Raw genomic sequence first — 19,609 nt, 5'->3', positions numbered from 1 at the left:
CTTGGGATATCGGAAGACTCTCAAAGAATGGCCGGGAAGTGCTACACAACTCCACTACAGTCCGGATCTGTCCCCCTCGGACTACCATCTGTTTCAGCCCTTGAAAGATCCCTTGAGAGGCCAGCACTACGAAAGCGATGAGGCAGTGCAGGTAGCTGTGCGTAGCTGGTTGCCAAATGTTGGAACGGAAATCTAATGCAGCTGGATTTGAAATCTCGTGCAGCGCTGGCAGAACTACGTTGATCGTTCTGGAGATTTTGTAGAAAAGTAATGTGTGTACAATATCAGTTTACTGTTTATAATATCAGTTTTCTTACATGTGCCTTTGCTTTACTTTACAAAAAAACGTGCTCATGACTTTCGGTATGACCCTGGTGTATATACAGGGCCTTCAGAAAGTATTCACACCCCTTGACTTTTTCACATTTTGTTGTTACAGCCTGAATTTCAAATGGATTAAATTGAGATTTTTTGTCATTGATCTACACATAAATACCCCATAATGTCAAAGTGGAATTTTTAAAAACTTTTACAAAAGAATTAAAATTTAATACATAAATATCTAATTTAGATAAGTATTTACCCCCTGAGTCAATACTTTGTAGACACCTCTTTGACAGTGATTACAGCTTCCAGTCTTGTTGTATTCGTCTGTATCAGCTTTGCACATCTGCATTTGTGGAGTTTCTCCCATTCTTCCTTGCAGATTTACTCAAGCTCTGTCAAGTTGGATGGGGAGCGTCGGTGAACAGCAATCTTCAAGTCTTTCCACAGATTCTCAATGGGATTCAAGTCTGGGCTTTGGCTGGGCCACTCAAGGACTTTCAGGTTCTTGTTCTGAAGCCATTCCAGTGTTGCTTTGGCTGTATGTTTGGGGTCATTATCCTGTTGGAATGTAAATCTTCACTGCAGTCTAAAGTCTATTTCACTCTGAAGCAGGTTCTCTTCAAGGATTTACCTGTATTTAGCTCCTTTCATTGTTCCCTCAATCCTTACGAGTCTCCCAGTCTCTGCCGTTGAAAAGCATCTCCATAGCATGATGCTGTCACCACCATGATTCACGGTCGGGATGGTTTTAGATTAGTGATAAGCTCTGCTCGGTTTCCGCCAGACATAGCACTTTGTATTCAGGAAAAAAAAGAGTTCAATTTTAGTCTCATCACACCACAGAATATTTTGCCTCATGCTCTCAGTTTTTCATGTTCCTTTTTGTAAACTCCAGGTGTGTGGTAATGTGTCTTTTTCTCAGGAGTGGCTTCCGTCTGGCAATTCTTCCATTAAGCTTAGATTTGTGAAGTGCTGCAGAGATTGTTGTCCTTATCACGTCTCAGCCAAGGAACTCTGTAGTTCTGGTAGAGTGGTCATTGGGTTCTTCTTCATCTCCCTGATCATGGTCCTTCTTGCCCCGTTACTCAGTTTGGTCGGACGACCAGCTCTAGGAAGTCTGTGTAGTTCCATATTCTTTCCTTGTCCTAATATGATGATGGAGCTCACTGTGCTCTTGGGAACTTTCAACACTCTAGAAATTGTTTTATTCCCTTCGCCAGATCTAGGCCTCCTCACAATTCTATCACGGAGTTCTACGGACAATTCCTTGTACTTCATGGTAGAGTTTATACTCGGACATGCACTGTCCACTATGAGACCTTATATAGACAGGTGTGTTTCTTTGTAAAGCATGTCCAATCAATTGAATTGGCCACAGGTGAACTCCAATCAAGTTGTAGAGACATCTCAAGGATGATCAAAGGAAATTGGATGCACCTGAGCTCAACTTGGAGTGTCATAGCAAAGGGGTTGAATACTTATTGACTCAAGATATTTCAGCTTTTCATTTTTAATTATTTGGTTAAGATTAATTTCTAAAAACGATTCCACTTTAACATTATGGGGTATTTATTATGTGTATATCAGTGACAAAAAAAAAATCTCAATTCAATCCGTTTTAAATTCAGGCTCCAACAACAAAATGTGAAAAAGTCAATGGGTGTGAATACTTTCTGAAGGCACTTTAGATGTATGTGTCCAAACAAGGAGGCTTTTCAATTACTTGTAGCAATGGAAACATACAGAGGTGGAGCATTGATTGCTCTGCCCTGTTGTGCTGCAAGCGAACGTTTAGCAAGCCGAGGATGAAAGATCAAGTGGAAACTTCAATCGGTTGATGCCACAGTTGAAATAACGATCAAGTTTCCTATTTTAAATCTTTCCACTCTCTGTTTTGCGCAGCTCTGTTCAACCTCATCCCCGTGGGACTACGAGTAGTGGCCATACAAGGTGTACACACGGGCTTGTACATCGCGATGAACAACGAGGGTTACCTCTACACGTCGGTGAGATTATCATAAAATGAGTGTGTGTGAAAGACGGAGAGGAGAAATCAAAATAAACTGGATAGGATGGGCTCCACAATAACCTCATGCAAGCATAAGTGAAGAAATTATTCGTTATTGCAGATGAAACCTGAAACACCTGTCACCTCGCCAAGCTGGCTCTTACCTGCACACGAGACTTTCTCGAAAACAGACTATTTGATTTCCTTTAACGATTGTGCGAGTATATTAAAATTTATTTTCTACCTGCACTGGTTTAATCTTGTGAATGAATATTGTATAGAATTCCAGAATACGACTGGGAAAAGTACAATTTTGGAAAAATAATTTATTTCCAAACTGCCACAGACACAACACCAAAAGGAAACTCCAATCATATATTTTGACATCAAATTTGAAAGTGTGTGTATAAAAAAAGAAAAATCAAGCAAAGGCAGGTGCTTGGAAGAGCTAGAACACAAAATGCATCAGGATACAATGGAACAAAAGAAACACACAATGGAAGATCAGGACACAATGGAACAAAAGAAACACACAATGGAAGATCAGGACACAATGGAACAAAAGAAACACACAATGGAAGATCAGGACACAATGGAACAAAAGAAGCACACAATGGAAGATCAAGACACAATGGAACAAAAGAAACACACAATGGAAGATCAGGACCCAATGGAACAAAAGAAACACACAATGGAAGATCAGGACACAATGGTAAAAAAGAAACACACAATGGAAGATCAGGACACAATGGAACAAAATAAATACCCAATGGAAGATCAGGACACAATGGAACAAAAGAAACACACAATGCATCAGGATATAATGAAACAAAAGAAACACACAATGGAAGATCAGGACACAATGGAACAAAAGAAACACACAATGGAAGATCAAGACACAATGGAACAAAAGAAACACACAATGCATCAGGATACAATGAAACAAAAGAAACACACAATGGAAGATCAGGACACAATGGAACAAAAGAAACACACAATGGAACAAAAGAAACACAATGGAAGATCAGAACAAAATAAACACACAATGGAAGATCAGGACACAATGGAACAAAAGAAACACACAATGGAAGATCAAGACACAATGGAACAAAAGAAACAGCAGACAGAGGAGCTGGAGGACAAAATACACGGAGACGGACAAACAAGGGATGCGCGTAAGAATGAGGGGTCAGGGAGAACGCAGGTTGGATAATATGGATACAGAAGCAAACTCTCAGGAAGGAAAAACTGGAAATTTGGACGGTGGTGGGCTTCGATGGAGGGGGAGGGGGAGAGGAAGGGGGTTAACAGGGATGGAGAGGATCCTGGGTTGGATTGGGGATGATCTGAGATGATGGTGAACAGCTGTCTTGAAGACCTGGAGGGAAGAAGGAGATTGAAGAGAATGTGGAAGATGGTACCACAGGTGGGAAAAAAGAGGAGCAAATGAGTAGGGGTGGGCAATTATCCTGGATTTAGGTAATTCCACCACCATGAAGGGGATGATGGTGGACTATATGTGCCCTGCAGAAACCTGGGAGGGGGGGACACGGAAAGAGCAGATGGTGCAAGACCAGAAAGGAGGCGGTAAAAGCCAAAGGCCACAAACTTGTCTGTGATGGGAAATGATAGGCCCATAGACTCAGCCTCATCATGGGTAATGCAGGGCGCGACGAAGGAAGGGCGAGGGTAGACACGATGGGGATGAGGGAGAGAATGGTGGGGGCTAGAGAGGCTGTGATGGGGAGGAGGGAGGGCACAACGCGTGTGGGAGAGGGCGACACAGGAGAGAGCGACCTGGGATGGCGATCGTGTGCTGAGCCAGGACCATGTACACAGGTGGTCTGGAGCAACACACACACACACACACACACACACACACAAAATGGCCAAATAGATAAAGGAATGGCCAAACAAAATGTTTTACAGTGAATGAATATGAATGATCGTTTTAAGGCCATTTTCCCCGCGAGAGCAGGGGTTAGCCTTGCGGGCCTCATGACCTCATGGTTCCCTGTTTGAGGCAATGTTTTTACAGCCGGATTTACAGTGCAGACATCAATTAGATGAGACAATCTGGAGAGCATTATTAGATTTGGAAGCAAGTCTTTTGAACTCACAGGTCACGTGTTAGTTCCTGGATCTGCCCATAGTAGAGAAATGTTGGTTCTGGCTCACATAAAATTTAACATTGAAGTCAATGGGAAAAAATAAGGAAATTTATTGACCAGCACTCTAGCTCACCAAAAATTTCCCCCTCTTTTGGGACAACCTATTTACAAATATTAAATCCTCAATAGACCTAGCTACTACTCATAGGTTCTGGCTCACATAAAATTTAACATTGAAGTCGATGGGAAAATTAAGGAAACTTAATGACTTTCACTCTGGCTCACCCAAAATTTCAAGAAATTTCTCCCTCTCCCATCTTAGCAATAACTTCATTATACGCATACGGAGACCCAATGAATACTTGTTTCATTTTGGGGAATAGCTTAATTTTCTTTTGGCATTCATCACCATCTAAAATATTCACAAACATTACATTAGAATTTAACTCTTGGTTTAGCTATTGCTGTTGAGCCAATATGAAATAGAAAACTTCTCTTAATGACCTCATCTGAGCTCCTCCTGAGCCACATATCATTTTAAGATTGTAGTAAATTATTTTTCCATTGATTTCTTGGCAACCATCAAAGTTTTCCATCCATTCAACGATATTAGCTCCAGAGTCTCAAACTTCCTCGTATTTAAATTTATTCACTTACCTGTTTTATTTACTTTTACCCCTGTTATTCCTTCAATAGTACTTATTTGGTATTTTTCACATTCGTTATGTTTTCCATTTATATACCAAGGCTCATTACGCCTCCACTCTTTAGTTTGATTATAGCTTGGTTCAATCATTTATATATTGGTAAAAAAAGGCGGCGGTAGCCCATTAAAATCCCTAACCCCCCTTTTCTTATTAAATATCTTAACACTTATACTTATCTTAACTCTTGTATTTATCTTAACACTTATAACCATAAGGGACACTGTAGCGGTTACCGCTGGATGCACACAATCGCCTTGCACCGGCCAGAACACGGCCAGACGCGCCTCTCCCGGGCATGCCCGGACTCACTGTTCCCGGGCACGCCCGAACCTCCCGGGCACGCCCGGTCTCGTCTTTCCCGGGCATGCCCGCTTTCACCTTTCCAGGGCTCGCCCAGAGCGTCCGGGCATGCCCGCTATCGCCTTTTCAGGGCTCGCCCAGAGCGTCCGGGCATGCCCGCTCTCGCCTTTCCAGTGCTCGTCCAGAGCGCCCGGGCACGCCCAGCCTCGACTTGCCAGGCCGCAGCCAAACACGCCCGGGCAGGTCCAGACTCGCCTTTCCAAGGCTCGCCCTTGACACCCGGGCATGCCCGGTATAGCTTTTGCCGGGCAAACTTCCCGACATAAATGTGTATATATATTGCTGCCCGATACACGGGCTTGTCAGAATACCTGAGCTGTTTTGTTTCAATAAAGCAACTCGGACGAATTCCGTCTTTGGTCGCGTCAATTCTTTCGACTCGCGTTGGAGCGCAGTTCCTTCATTGGTGACCTACCGACATGGATACGGCAGTGACGCTTAAACTGCCTACCTTCTGGGAGGCTCACGCGGCTGTTTGGTTCGCTCAGGCGGACTCTCAGTTCGCCCTGCGAGGCATCACCGCGGACGACACCCGCTTCCACCATGTTGTGGCGGCGCTCGGTTCCGCCACCGCGGCCCGCGCCTTGAGCCTCCTCGAGCACCCGCCGGCTGCTGACAAATACGATGCGCTGAAGACACTCCTCCTCGACGCTTTCGCCCTCTCACCGGCAGCACGCGCACGGCGCCTGCTCGCTCTGCCCGAGCTCGGCGACACGCGCCTGTCCGAGCGCATGGACTATATGCTCTCGTTGCTCGGTGAGCACTCTCCGGATTTTCTGTTCCGCGAGCTGTTCCTTCGCCAGCTGCCTCACCCGGTACGCCTCGCCCTGGCTGGCACGTTGATCACGGATTCCCGCGCCCTCGCCAGGGAAGCCGATAAGATCTCCTCGGCGGGCCAGCACATCGGCGCGGTTACTTGGAGCCCGCCGCCGTCCGAGGCGACGCCCACGACACCCGAGCGCCCTGCGCGGTTGGAGGCCGAACTGCCGGTGCAACTGGCGGCCGCCACGCCGCACCGCCCGCTTCCGACACGACGGCCGGGGCCTCCACCTGACCGGGCGTGGTGTTATTACCACGCCAGGTTCGGACACAAGGCTCGGACGTGCCGGCCCCCATGCACTTTCGGCAGGTCGGGAAACGGCCGGGCCGGCGTTCATTCCCAGCCATGAGCGCCGGCCACTCGGGCAACTTGCTGTTTATTCGGGACAAAGCGTCTGGGCGGCGTTTCCTGTGTGACACCGGCGCCCAACTGAGCGTTGTCGTACCCGCCTCCGAGCAGGACGGGCGGGACGCCGTTTGCGGCTGCTCTTTGGTCGCTGCTAATGGCTCGGCCATACGCACTTTCGGCCCACGCGTCGTCACCCTCTGCTTCGGCAGCCAGCGTTTTCAATGGACTTTTGTGACCGCCTGCGTCCCCATGGCTTTGCTGGGCGCCGACTTCCTCTGCGCGCACGGGCTGCTGGTCGACGTCAAACGTCGTCGCCTTGTCAATGCCGAGACCTTCAGCTCCCTGGCGTGCACGATGAGCAGCTCCGCGCCGACCGAACTGGCGTGCGCCCTCCCGGCAGCGAACGAGTTCGCTCGCCTGCTCGCGGAATTCCCGGCCCTCACGCGGCCGACGTTTTCGGCCGTCGCGGTGCGGCACGGGATCGAGCACCACATACCCACTACGGGCCCGCCGGTCTACGCCAGGGCCCGCCGCCTCGACCCGGCCAAGCTCGCCATGGCGAAGGCCGAGTTCGACGCGTTGGAGCACCTCGGCATCGTGCGGCGCTCCGATAGCACGTGGGCCTCGCCACTGCACATCGTGCCAAAGCCGGGGGGTGGATGGCGCCCGTGTGGCGACTACCGCCGTCTCAATGACGCTACCACCCCCGACAGGTACCCGATCCCGCATATTCAGGACATTTCCGCCCGTTTGGCGGGACGGGTCATCTTTTCGAAAATTGACCTGATACGGGGCTACCACCAGGTACCTGTCCGGGCGGCCGACGTCCCGAAGACGGCCGTCATCACGCCGTTCGGCCTGTTCGAATTTTTGCGGATGCCGTTTGGCCTCAAGAACGCGGCCCAGGCGTTCCAGCGCTTGATCGACGGCGTGCTGCGCGACCTGCCGTTTCTTTTCGTCTATCTGGACGATATCCTCGTCGCCAGCACGGCCCGCGCCGAGCACCTCCTCCACCTCCGAACACTGTTCGGTCGCCTCAGCGAGCACGGCTTAATTGTCAACCCGGTCAAATGCCACTTCGGCGCGACGACCGTTGACTTTTTGGGCCACCGCATCACCAAGACCGGGGCCGTGCCGCTGCCGACCAAGGTCGAGGCCATCACCACGTTCCCGCGTCCCCGTTCCATCAAGGCCCTCCAAGAGTTCCTCGGCATGGTGAATTTTTATCACCGATTCGTGCCCCGCGCTGCTCAGCTAATGCGGCCCCTTTACGAGGCCCTCCGGGGCAAGCCGGCCAAGCATGACATTGTTTGGTCCGCGGCCATGGACGCGGCCTTCGCCAGCGCCAAACGGGCCCTCGCCGACGCAACGCTGCTGGCTCACCCGGTGCTCAACGCGCCCATCGCCCTCACTACGGACGCCTCCAACTACGCGGTGGGCGCCATCCATGAGCAATGGGTGGACGGGGTTTGGCAGCCACTCGCTTTTTTCAGCCGGCAACTCCGGCCGAACGAGTTAAACTACAGCACGTTCGACCGCGAGCTGCTCGGGCTATTCCTGGCCGTTCGCCATTTCGGACACCTCCTGGAGGGCCGCCCGTTCACGGCTTTTGTCGACCACAAGCCGTTGGTCTACGCAATGGCTAAGGTCACGGAGCCGTGGTCGGCCCGCCAGCAGCGCCACCTCTCCGCCGTGTCGGAGTTCACCACGGACATCCGGCACGTCGCCGGCAAAGACAACGCCGTGGCCGACTGTCTTTCTCGGGCCAGCGCGAACGCGGTCCACCTCGGCGTGGACTTCGCGCTCATGGCGGCCGACCAGACCACCGACGCCTCGGTGCAGGCACTCCGTGCGGCGGACACGGGCCTCCGCCTGGCCGACATTCCCTTCGCGGGCACCGTCCTGCTCTGCGACGTCTCCCAGGGCCAGCCTCGCCCCATCGTGCCCGTTTCCTGGCAGCGCCGCATCTTCGCCTCCATCCACGGCCTTTCTCACCCGGGCCGGAAAGCTTCTCAGAAGCTGGTGTCGGCGCGTTTCGTCTGGCACGGCCTTCGACGAAACATCCGCGACTGGGCCAACGCCTGCACGGCCTGCCAGCGGGTCAAGGTCCACCGCCACACCCAGGCCCCGCTGGCACCTTTCGCCGTGCCTGAACGGCGTTTCGACCACGTCCACGTGGACCTGGTGGGTCCCCTGCCCCCCTCGCGGGGGTTCACCCACCTGCTCACCATGGTGGACAGGACCACCAGGTGGCCGGAGGCCGTGCCCCTCGCCTCCACCACCCCTGCCGACGTGGCGCAGGCGTTCATCGCCACCTGGGTCGCGCGCTTCGGCGCACCAGCGGACATCTCGTCCGACCGCGGCCCACAGTTCACGTCTGAGCTTTGGGGCGCGGTCGCCCATTCGTTGGGGGGTCACGCTGCACCGCACCACGGCCTACCACCCCCAAGCCAACGGGTTGTGCGAGCGGTTTCACCGCTCCATGAAGGCCGCACTCATGGCCGGCCTTCAGGACGACGGTTGGGCCGACCGGCTGCCATGGGTCCTTTTGGGCCTTCGCACGGCCCCCAAGGAAGACCTCCAGGCGTCCGCCGCCGAGCTTGTCTACGGCCAGCCGCTCCGCGTCCCGGGCGAATTCGTGCCCGACGCTACCAGTCCCTGGTCCGCCGCTCGCCAGCGCTCGGACCTCCAGGAGGCCGCCCAACGATTTGCCCGCGTGCCGACGTCCCGCCACGGTGGCCCCCAGTCCTACGTCCCCCCGGCGCTTCGCACAGCGGAGTACGTCTTTGTGCGGCATGACGCGCACCGGGGGCCACTCCGGCCGCCGTACGACGGGCCCTTCCGGGTCCTGCGACGGGGCGACAAGTCTTTCATCGTCGACTTCGGCGGCCGGCCGGACCGGATTTCTGTGGACCGCCTCAAACCGGCGCACATGGACGTCGACCGACCACCACGGTTGGCCCTTCCTCCGCGGCGAGGCCGCCCCCCGTCCACAGTTCCCCCCGCTCGACCACCCACCACCACGTCGGACCCCTCCCCACGACCCTCCAGGGGTCGCTTTGGCCGGGTCATCCGGACCCCCCTTAAATTGACCCTGCCGGTGCAGGTCGATTCTGGAGGGGTGTGTGTAGCGGTTACCGCTGGATGCACACAATCGCCTTGCACCGGCCAGAACACGGCCAGACGCGCCTCTCCCGGGCATGCCCGGACTCACTGTTCCCGGGCACGCCCGAACCTCCCGGGCACGCCCGGTCTCGTCTTTCCCGGGCATGCCCGCTCTCGCCTTTCCAGGGCTCGCCCAGAGCGTCCGGGCATGCCCGCTATCGCCTTTTCAGGGCTCGCCCAGAGCGTCCGGGCATGCCCGCTATCGCCTTTCCAGGGCTCGCCCAGAGTGTCCGGGCATGCCCGCTATCGCCTTTCCAGGGCTCGCCCAGAGCGTCCGGGCATGCCCGCTCTCGCCTTTCCAGTGCTCTTCCAGAGTGCCCGGGCACGCCCAGCCTCGACTTGCCAGGCCGCAGCCAAACACGCCCGGGCAGGTCCAGACTCGCCTTTCCAAGGCTCGCCCTTGACACCCGGGCATGCCCGGTATAGCTTTTGCCGGGCAAACTTCCCGACATAAATGTGTATATATATTGCTGCCCGATAAACGGGCTTGTCAGAATACCTGAGCTGTTTTGTTTCAATAAAGCAACTCGGACGAATTCCGTCTTTGGTCGCGTCAATTCTTTCGACTCGCGTTGGAGCGCAGTTCCTTCAACACTATCAATATTCCATTTTCTAAAATAAGCCTCGTATCATCAAAAGCTCCAAGAGCTTTCTTATCTACCTCCTCTGTATATAATTGATGTTTATAACTTATTATCGTATTCATTTTTCTAAACTCCTCTTTCTTTAAAGTTAAACAATTATAATAATTTTCAAAGTTTATTGTTTCTTTAATAACATTTTTCTTTATTCCTTTTAACTTTTTATCACTTTTTTCAATATTATTATCAATATATTTATAAGCATAGGCCTTATATCTCAATCCTATAAATTCACTCATCACCTTTCCCCCCAATTCATCCTTAAACTTTCCAATAACCTTTTTATTCTTTGAAGAAAACAACTTATCACCCGACTTATAATTACTTGTATCATATATATCAATATCATCAATCGTATCATATTACTCTTACGACGTCTCTCCGAAAAGACCGACTGGACAACCCTCCCATCCACTTTCTGAATAATCCTCTCCAAGAAGTTCTGTCACTCAAGCTTTTGGGTCTCACTATCTGCCATGATATTTCCTGGGAAAACCACATTTCCAAGCTGGCCTCCAAAGCCAGTCGCCGACTGGGCATCCTCCGTCGTGCGAAGTCCTTCCTTGGCACACCTGAGCTCCTCACCACATACAAGGCTTTCATCCGCAGCTCAATGGAGTACTGCTCTCCCCTCTGGGCTGGTGCTCCTGCCTCACACCTAGCCCGCCTTCACACTGTTGAAACCAAACCGTTCAGAATCATTGGAAGCTCCCGCGATGAAGCTAACTCCGAGGGCCTCTCACTCACTCACCGCAGGCAGGTTGGTGGTCTTTCCGTCTCCTACCGACTCCTCTCCGGCCTTGCTCCCCCAGCTCTCTCTGGGCTCTGTCCCCCAAATAGTCCTACAGGTCGCACAAGATCTGCCTGCAACCCTCTTCTGGTGAAACTGCCAAAATCAAGACTCTCTGCTCACCTTCACTCCTTCATTCCTCTTTTCTCCCGCCTCTGGAACAAACTCCCTCACGCTCTTCAATCCCACTCCTTCCTCCAGGTCTTTAAAACAGCTGTTCACCACCATCTCTTATCTTCCCCCATCCAAAACCTTGATCTTTTGTACCCCCGCTAATTTCACCCCAAATCCACTTTTTTGAAATACCAACTTCTTTCCTGGAAGTCCTTGGTGTACTTGTGTTTTATACTTCTCCCAACCTTCCTCCCCCTTCCCACGCATCCTCTTCCCAAGCCCTCTCCCTCCCACACATCTCCCGATGTCCCTGCTCTCAAATGTTGTGTTTGTGTGCTTCCCCTTTTCTCCTCATCTTGTCTACCGCTCCCTCTTTTTATATATTTTGTTTGTCTGTTTGATTTTTTTTTGTGATAAATGTTAGCTCTTTCACGAGCCTCGATTCTGTATACAAAAAAAAAAAAAAAATCTAAATAAACATCTTTTGTATTAATTTTCAAAATAAAACTATCTGTATCCATATAAAAGAGATTAACATCATCTTGATATTTCCGTTTTAATCCATTATAATAATAATCATACATCAATCACTGACAAGTCAAGAATTGATGTTCCAATATAAATAGGCTTATTCATTTCAATACTTTCTTTAACCTAATGGATATCACTCAACTCAGCACATTATTCTTCTCAGTACCTTTGTCTCCATCTGGTTTCTTTAAAATGAGCCATAGGTATCGTGGCTTTCCTTCCAGAACACCCAAATTCCAGGTGTAGGTAGTTTGGTTCAGTTTAACGTGTTGGCCTCTTCTTTTAAGGGATGATACATTCAGTGGTCTCTTTGAGGTAAGTCTTTTATTTAACATATCTTCCGTTTTAAGATGAGGTGTATATTCGCGAATATACCAACACATCTGACTAATAACAAATTTATTATTATCACCAAAAGCATTGCCAACACCAAAAAGCAATATATTTACATTATCATTCCTTTGTAGTTGAAATCTAATTTTAAGTCCATACAAGTCAGGAGACGACGATGGTTCACGAGCGAGCGGTATTCAATGACAAAGGACGGACTATAACCGAAACAGACTATAAACAGACTATAAGACTATAAACTATAATGTCAAAACGAAGGTTACTGACCTTGAAATGAGATAGAAAATAATGTATAATCAGTTATGAGGTAAGTTAGCTACACAATACCGAAAATTCGGTGAAAAATGAAATGAAAAAAAAAAAAAAAAAAAATGAAACCGAGCCCTGTGGGGCGAGACACATGACATTGGCCTAACCAAATATCGAAACCCCTGTCAGATTCCACGAAACCCCTCGGAGAAGATGTAGCTTGAACTCGATTACCCCCGAAAAAGACATCTTTTTGGGGCGTGGCTCCGCCTACAATGGGAGCAATACTCCCACTCTCGGCAGGACACAACTAGATCATGATATCAACCTCCCCCCCGAAGTTTCATCAAGATCGGATGACATCCGATATCATCAAGATCGGATCGGATGATGCTGCGGAAAGACAGACATACAGACACACACACACACACACACACACACAGACAGGCGCACACACATGTCGAATATAGTGGTCACTTGATAACTCGTGAACCAACAGAACTTAATCATAATCACAAAATCCAAATATACCCTTAAGGGGAACTGCTACGGTAAAACTATTGTCTGCTTTTGTATCATCGTTATACATTGACTTTCTTTGACTACAACCAGGGTCTGCGGTTGTTCCCGATGACATATCAGGAATAAAACCATCAACAGCTCCCTTACCCAATCTATCACTAAACGAATATAGTGTAAATTTCATCATTTCAGATGTAGCAGAGACATAATCAACCGCTTCAACCTCTTGTGTTCCAATATACAAACGAACACTATCAAACATTTTCCAGAATAAATAATTTACAAGTGCAGCATTCGTGTTATTCGCAGCCTTAGTGAATGTAAACTTCACACAACAAGAAACTATCAGCTAGATTCAAGTAAGTTTGTTGATTATTTATTTCAAAACTTTTTGTTCCATTTGTATTCCAATCTGTTCCTGTTATAGCATTTACCTTAAAATAGTCTTCCTTTTTAGTGGAGTTTGAAACCATACTTGTATTTATTTAGTAAAGAAGTTGTTAATACTTTTGAAACCCTGACCCAAGTATTTGAATGATTTTTTGTCGTTCTTGTGGAGATAGTTGAGTTTTGCCTTTTTTAATTTATTTGATTGCTTGTAATTTATGAGACTCCTTTTGGGCATCTTTTATACTCTTTATAGCACCCGCTACATTTCCAACGGCAGAAGCAGTTGAACCAATTAGGTCTTTATGTTTTAGAATGGTTGAACCAATACCCATAAGAGTATCAATTATCCCATCTCCTTTATTTCTAAATTGATGTCCTACACCCCATTGTCTCTTGGGTTTATAGTGTCCTCTGCCAAGAAACATACCTTCACCCTTATAGTATGGTGAAAGGAACATCCCATCCCCTGTAATTATTTTATATTTTCCCAACTCGTGTTTTCTCACAATCATTGTATTTATTTATTGAAAAACTTAACGTAGGTGAATTCTGATGGATATAATTTCTTCATTAAAGGAGATCATACGATTATCTTGATCGGTTATCCTAAAATTTACTTTATAAATGTTTTTTCCTGACACAGGTAAATAGACAAGATTTTTTTGGTTCCATATTGAATTTATAACCAATCGGGGTTGAGTATGCTCTGAATGAAAATATTGTATTTGTTCTTATTCCATCGTTATAAGCACCATCAATCAAATCACAATGAATTAATACCGAATTTATACCAAAGGATATTTGAATAACATTATCACTGTAAAACATTATTGTTACATTATTGTAACATTAACAATTGTTACATTAACAACATTATTGTTAGTTTCAATCTTTTTTGAGGGGAAACCCAATAGCTCTCTAAATGAATATCAATCGTGAAATAAAGTTTATAATTATTTTTAAGTTTAATATTTGATTTTGAAGTATGTTTTTGAATATCTATTACAATATTTATCAGTTCATCACCTTGGTCTTTCATAAGATGGGCAATTTCAGAAGATATTTGGGAAATCTCATATGCTCCGGGTGGAGTTGTTATCTCATATGCTCCGGGTGGAGTTGTTATAGTTTTATATCCGCTTCCTGGATTATAACTAAACTTGTTGTTTTTCTCCGTGATATTAAACAAGGTATTATAAGTTTTCATTGACAATAAAGATGCCTCATATTCTTTTGTGGGGTCCAGATGTAGTGGGTATGGAAATGAAGACGTGTAATCACTCGTGAAATTAAAATTAAGGATTGTGCTTCTCATCTTATTTAATATGGTATAAAATATCTTTGTATTGACATTTATTAATTTTTTTCATATTCATCAACTAGTCTAAAATAGCTGATGCTTCATTAAAACAATTGTTGTTTCCAGCCTTCCTACTACCTAATAACAATAACGATCTATTAACTAATTGTGATGGGTCATTTGGAGGAAAGCTAACACCTGAACCTAACGCCTACTTAAAACTAACGCTAACGCCTACTTAAAACCTCAATAATTTCTCCTTCTCATTTTTCCTTCTTTTACAAGCAACAAAAACTCCATAATCAAGTGAGTTTAATAAATCAATATATACTTTATCATCCTCATTTTCTGTGTTCAACGGTTTATTAAAATACCTCGTTTCACCCCTCATACTGTGAGCTTGTATTCCAGCTTTTGTTAGAAGAAACATTAATCTCGGAGTTAGTTTAACAGGGGGTTGAGCAGAACTCAAGAACCTCAATTCATCATTATATATCAAAAACCTTTTCTTTAACAAGATTGAACATTACTGGTTTTTCTGTTGGTATAAGTCCTGCTATGGTTTTTGAATCCGCTGAATATTCATTGTTTTTAAGAGCCCTCACAACATAATCAGGAGGTTGATTTGTCTCCTCCAGTCATTGAAATAATCCTTCATTATCATATTCTAATTCTCCAAGTTCTTGCTCCGTCATTTGACTGAAATCCTCCAACATTTGAAGTCTTTTTCGGAGTATATTCTATCGCGGGAATTGTAGAAGAAATCATTTTTTGTTGGGTAGTTTTTAAAAGTGGTTTAAAATTTTTCTCTTGTTTTCTTTCAGACGCTTCTTCACCCGTTAGTTTCTGTTTGCGTTTCTTCTTTATTTCTTCCTGTTGTTTTACAACTTTTGAAACCAACTCCTGATGTTCCTTAAATCTTCTTGCTCTTTCTTCCGCATTCATTTATTTATTGAAAAACATCATTTAGATTTTAGAATATGATCTTGCTTCACAACAAAATATTTATATCTTTCAGTCGTGTGTTTCATATACTCCTCAAATTCCTTTTTACTACATAATGCAGAACAATTGTCTCTCCAAAAATTATTTCTATCTATTGAATTTAACTTGAATAAAATAAAAGTATTAGCATTGTTTCTTATTGAGCGACGAAGGAGTTGAAAGTATTGATTGACTGAGATTGATTGACTGATTGACTGAGATAAATACAATTACAAGAAGAATGTCTCCCTCTTGTGTAGTAGCTATCCATACCCGTTTTGTTTCTCTCATTAACACAATCATCAAAGATAACGAGGTTCTTTTTTGATTTATCTAAATCTTGGGGTGAAGGTATATCATCCGTATTATCGCTGAGAATACAAATGATAGGTTTTGGTTTATTTTTAGATTTCTGTGTTTCACAAAATAGTTGTATTATATCTTCAATGTTATAATCATTTAGTTTGTTTTGAAGTTTAAATAAACCGATTATATCTTCTTTTTGAAGACCCGCATTAAAACCTCGTGATAGTAGTTGATACTCGAGTTGAAAACTTGACTGTGTGAAAATTATTAAATTATCATAATCTAAAAAGTTGGGAGTAAGGAGCATCTTTAAAAGCAAACAGGTTTTCCCACATCCCCTCAAACCAAATATTAGACATCTTAAGAATTTGGAAGATTTTTATGGTTAAATTTTATCTTATTTTCCCAAACAGGTTTTAAAAAATCATTCATTTATATATTTGGGAAACAAGTCATCTAATTTTGTATGACCATTTTTTAGAAACTCTATATTTTATTCTGAGTTCAGGTTTAATTTCAAGATAATCCATTATTTTATTTACATAATATCTTATATTGATATTTCCCTGAAAATGATAATCGTGAATATCAAATAACATCAAACCATTAAACATTGTCCTAATTTTATTAATCTCTTCCGATGTAAGGAAAGGAGCATCCTCAACATCATAAATACCAATAGCAGTGTGAAAGTCTTCTTTAAATAAATGTTGGACTTCATCAGAAAAATAAATATTCATTTCTCTTATTAATCTTGTAAAGTAATTCCTTTTTGGTGTAATTTTGAAAGAGTTATGTTCACCTTTTTATATTTTTTATTATCATCAATTAAAAGACAATCACAGAATATACATTATTTATAGGCTTTTGACTGTGTTTAATCCTACTCTTTCACAATCAGGACAATTCTCAAATTTACCAAATGGAGTATCAGAAAATTCAAGAGGCTCAACATCTGCTATATCGTTTAGATTCATCATATTTATATCGTAAAACTTTGCTTAAACTAAAATTCATCTCTCACTATAATCGTTGCTTTCATGATCATCATCATCGATAAAACTACTTTCATAACTATCGTTCGATCACAAACTCTCACTATCATAACTGTCTTGACTTCCACTACCATCACTTTTAAAATCAACAAAATCTTCACTTGAATAATAACTCATTTAATGAATAGAAAAAACATGACCGTCTATATCCATATACTTTTTTTCATTAACAGATTCAACTACTACTTTTTTATATTTAAGGTAATTTTAAAATGGTTCTTAACTACTACTGAACGAAATGTCATTTCACCCGATATATTAACATCTTTCATTTCATCAAGTTTTACATCTTCGGGGTTGTTGAAGAATATAGAAATTTCACCGTGTTTACTACTAATAGTTTTATCCTCCTTTTCGGTAGCTTCAGTGAAACGTTTTCTTTTTTGATACTTTTACTGCTTTCATTACCTCCTCTAGTTTGCTATATATCTCCATAAATAGTGGCGAAACTTAAGTTATAAGTACTTTAATTGATGGCTTCCCAAAGACAGAGAATGCTCTTCCTTTAAAAGGGATTGAGTAGCTCATATTATCCTTCATAATAGGTTTAATCCAAAAGTTATTGTAATCATCAATTTTACATCAGTGCAATATATTTCAGTATCCTTTTTAAACGAGATTGATTGAAATTTGTATTTTGTGTTTTGATACATTGTATTTATTAGACCAAAAAAAGTAAATGTTGCCAAGAAATCAATGGAAAAATAATTTACTCCAATCTTAAAATGATATGTGGCTCAGGAGGAGCTCAGATGAGGTCACTAAGAGAAGTTTCCCATTTTATATTGGCTCAACAGCAATAGTTATTGTTCTTATTACAGCTCAACAGGGCCAAAATAAAATTAAGCTATTCCCCCAAAATGAAACAAGTATTCGTTGGGTCTCCGTATGAGTATAATGAAGTTATAGCTAAGATGGGAGAAGGAGAAATTTCCGGAAATTTTGGGTGAGTTGGAGTGAAAGTCAATAAGTTTCCTGAATTTTTCCCATCGACTTCAATGTTAAATTTTATGTGAGCCAGAACCAACATTTTCTCCTCTACTGCCCATATACATTTTGCTTATAATGTACCATGGCACGTATTTGAGGGTATTGGAAAATAACTTTGGGGCCTCTTGCTTGGTTCCCTTTACCCAATGATGTCACTATGCCAGTCGTTTTATGGAAAACCAGGGCATGTAATTTTAAACTCGTTTTGCTTCACCATTTTAAATATCCTACAAAATATTTCATGTATAGCTAACCTGTTTTAGAAACATGCATGAAGTATATTCAAGCCAGGACATGGTTTATACAAGTGAATTAAATTGATGTCATTTGTTCCCAGGTCAAAAGCTCTGAGATACATTTAATTTTTTTTATGTTGAAGGCTCCAGTCATGGACTATTTTGTCTTCATTGAGACCAGGCCTTAAATAAAAGAGCTGCATTGACAGAAAAGTAAAGAAAGAGAAAATAGTCTGAGGGTTTTTGGGGAAGTAAAAGAAATCTGCTTTTTTAAAAATGGGAAGATCATAAGTGTTTGGAAAGACATGCGAAGGTAAAGAGTTCCAGAGTTTAGCAGTGGAGGGGAAGAAACAAACATCATCACAGCCCATCATTGAGTTACCAATGGCCACACAATAATCATGAGACGTAGTGGCGTGTTGAGTATTCCGTGGTCTCGCTAATGGCAGAGGTACAGAAGCAGGAAGTTCTTGGGAGCAGAAAGCAAAGTAATATCTGTAGAAAAGAGAAAAATAACCAACTTTGCTGCGTAATTCGAGTGGGTCGAGTTTTGAGGTCAGATTGGGAGACTTGATAAGTCGGATTACTTTGGATTCAATTCTGTCCAGGAAGTATGTCGAGCTAGACTCTCCCCAGATGTGAGAGCAGCACTCTACAAGAACAAATAAATCCTTTATATAGTTAAAGAAGCTGTTGAGAGAAGAAGAATCTTCGACATCTGAACAGGACTCTTAGTTTCTTCGAGGTGGACTTAGCTATTTGTGTAATGTGTGGATTCCAGGATATATTTGATGTTTTGGTAATACCTAGTAGGTTTATTTATCACATGGTGTAATTGTGGAGCTTTCATAGGAGATTGGATAGTTCAGAGGAATTTTAGAGAGAGAGATGGGAAGAAATTGAGTTTTAGAAACATTAAACTTAACATGATTACATTTGCCCCACTGGGAAATCTTGTCCAAACCCAAATTTAAAGAGGTGGCTGTGATCACAAGATGTAGATCGAGTGAGGGAAGATGGGGCAGATGGGGAAAACATGGAGGAATGTAATGTCGACTCATCAACATATGAGTGCATTTGGTTATTTGTAGAAGAAAGAAGATAATTGATAAAAAGAAGGAAGAGTGTTGGAGACAGGACAGAACCCTGAGGGACACCGCTGACGATAGGGAAGGAGGAAGATGTTGAACCATCAACAATTACAGAGATAGAGCGGTCGGAGGGAAAGCTCGATATGAGAGAGCAGAGTGAACGAGAAAAGCCGAAAGAGAGAAGCTTGGATATCAGACCCCGATGTCAAACTC

At 44.6% G+C, this 19,609-nt stretch overlaps 1 protein-coding gene across 4 annotated transcripts in view; it reads left to right on the top strand.

The window, feature by feature from the left end:
* LOC137425787 (fibroblast growth factor 13-like) overlaps positions 1-19,609 on the top strand; it is a 264,740-nt gene that overhangs the window by 237,791 nt on the left and 7,340 nt on the right. For all 4 annotated transcript variants that reach the window (XR_013623014.1, XR_013623013.1, XM_078775378.1 and 1 more), the window contains one exon: positions 2,230-2,333. Coding sequence is in view for 2 of the 4 variants with exons in the window: in XM_078775378.1 (XP_078631504.1) it covers positions 2,230-2,333 (104 nt within the window). In the remaining 2 variants the exon portion in view is untranslated. The remainder of the gene's footprint in view (positions 1-2,229; positions 2,334-19,609) is intronic.

Source organism: Myxine glutinosa, chromosome 4 (genome assembly GCF_964187855.1).
Source record: "Myxine glutinosa chromosome 4, kmMyxGlut1.1, whole genome shotgun sequence".
Classification (NCBI taxonomy): Eukaryota; Metazoa; Chordata; class Myxini; order Myxiniformes; family Myxinidae; genus Myxine; species Myxine glutinosa.
The sequence above is the reverse complement of the archived record's forward strand: the minus strand, read 5'-3'. Positions and strand labels throughout refer to the sequence as shown.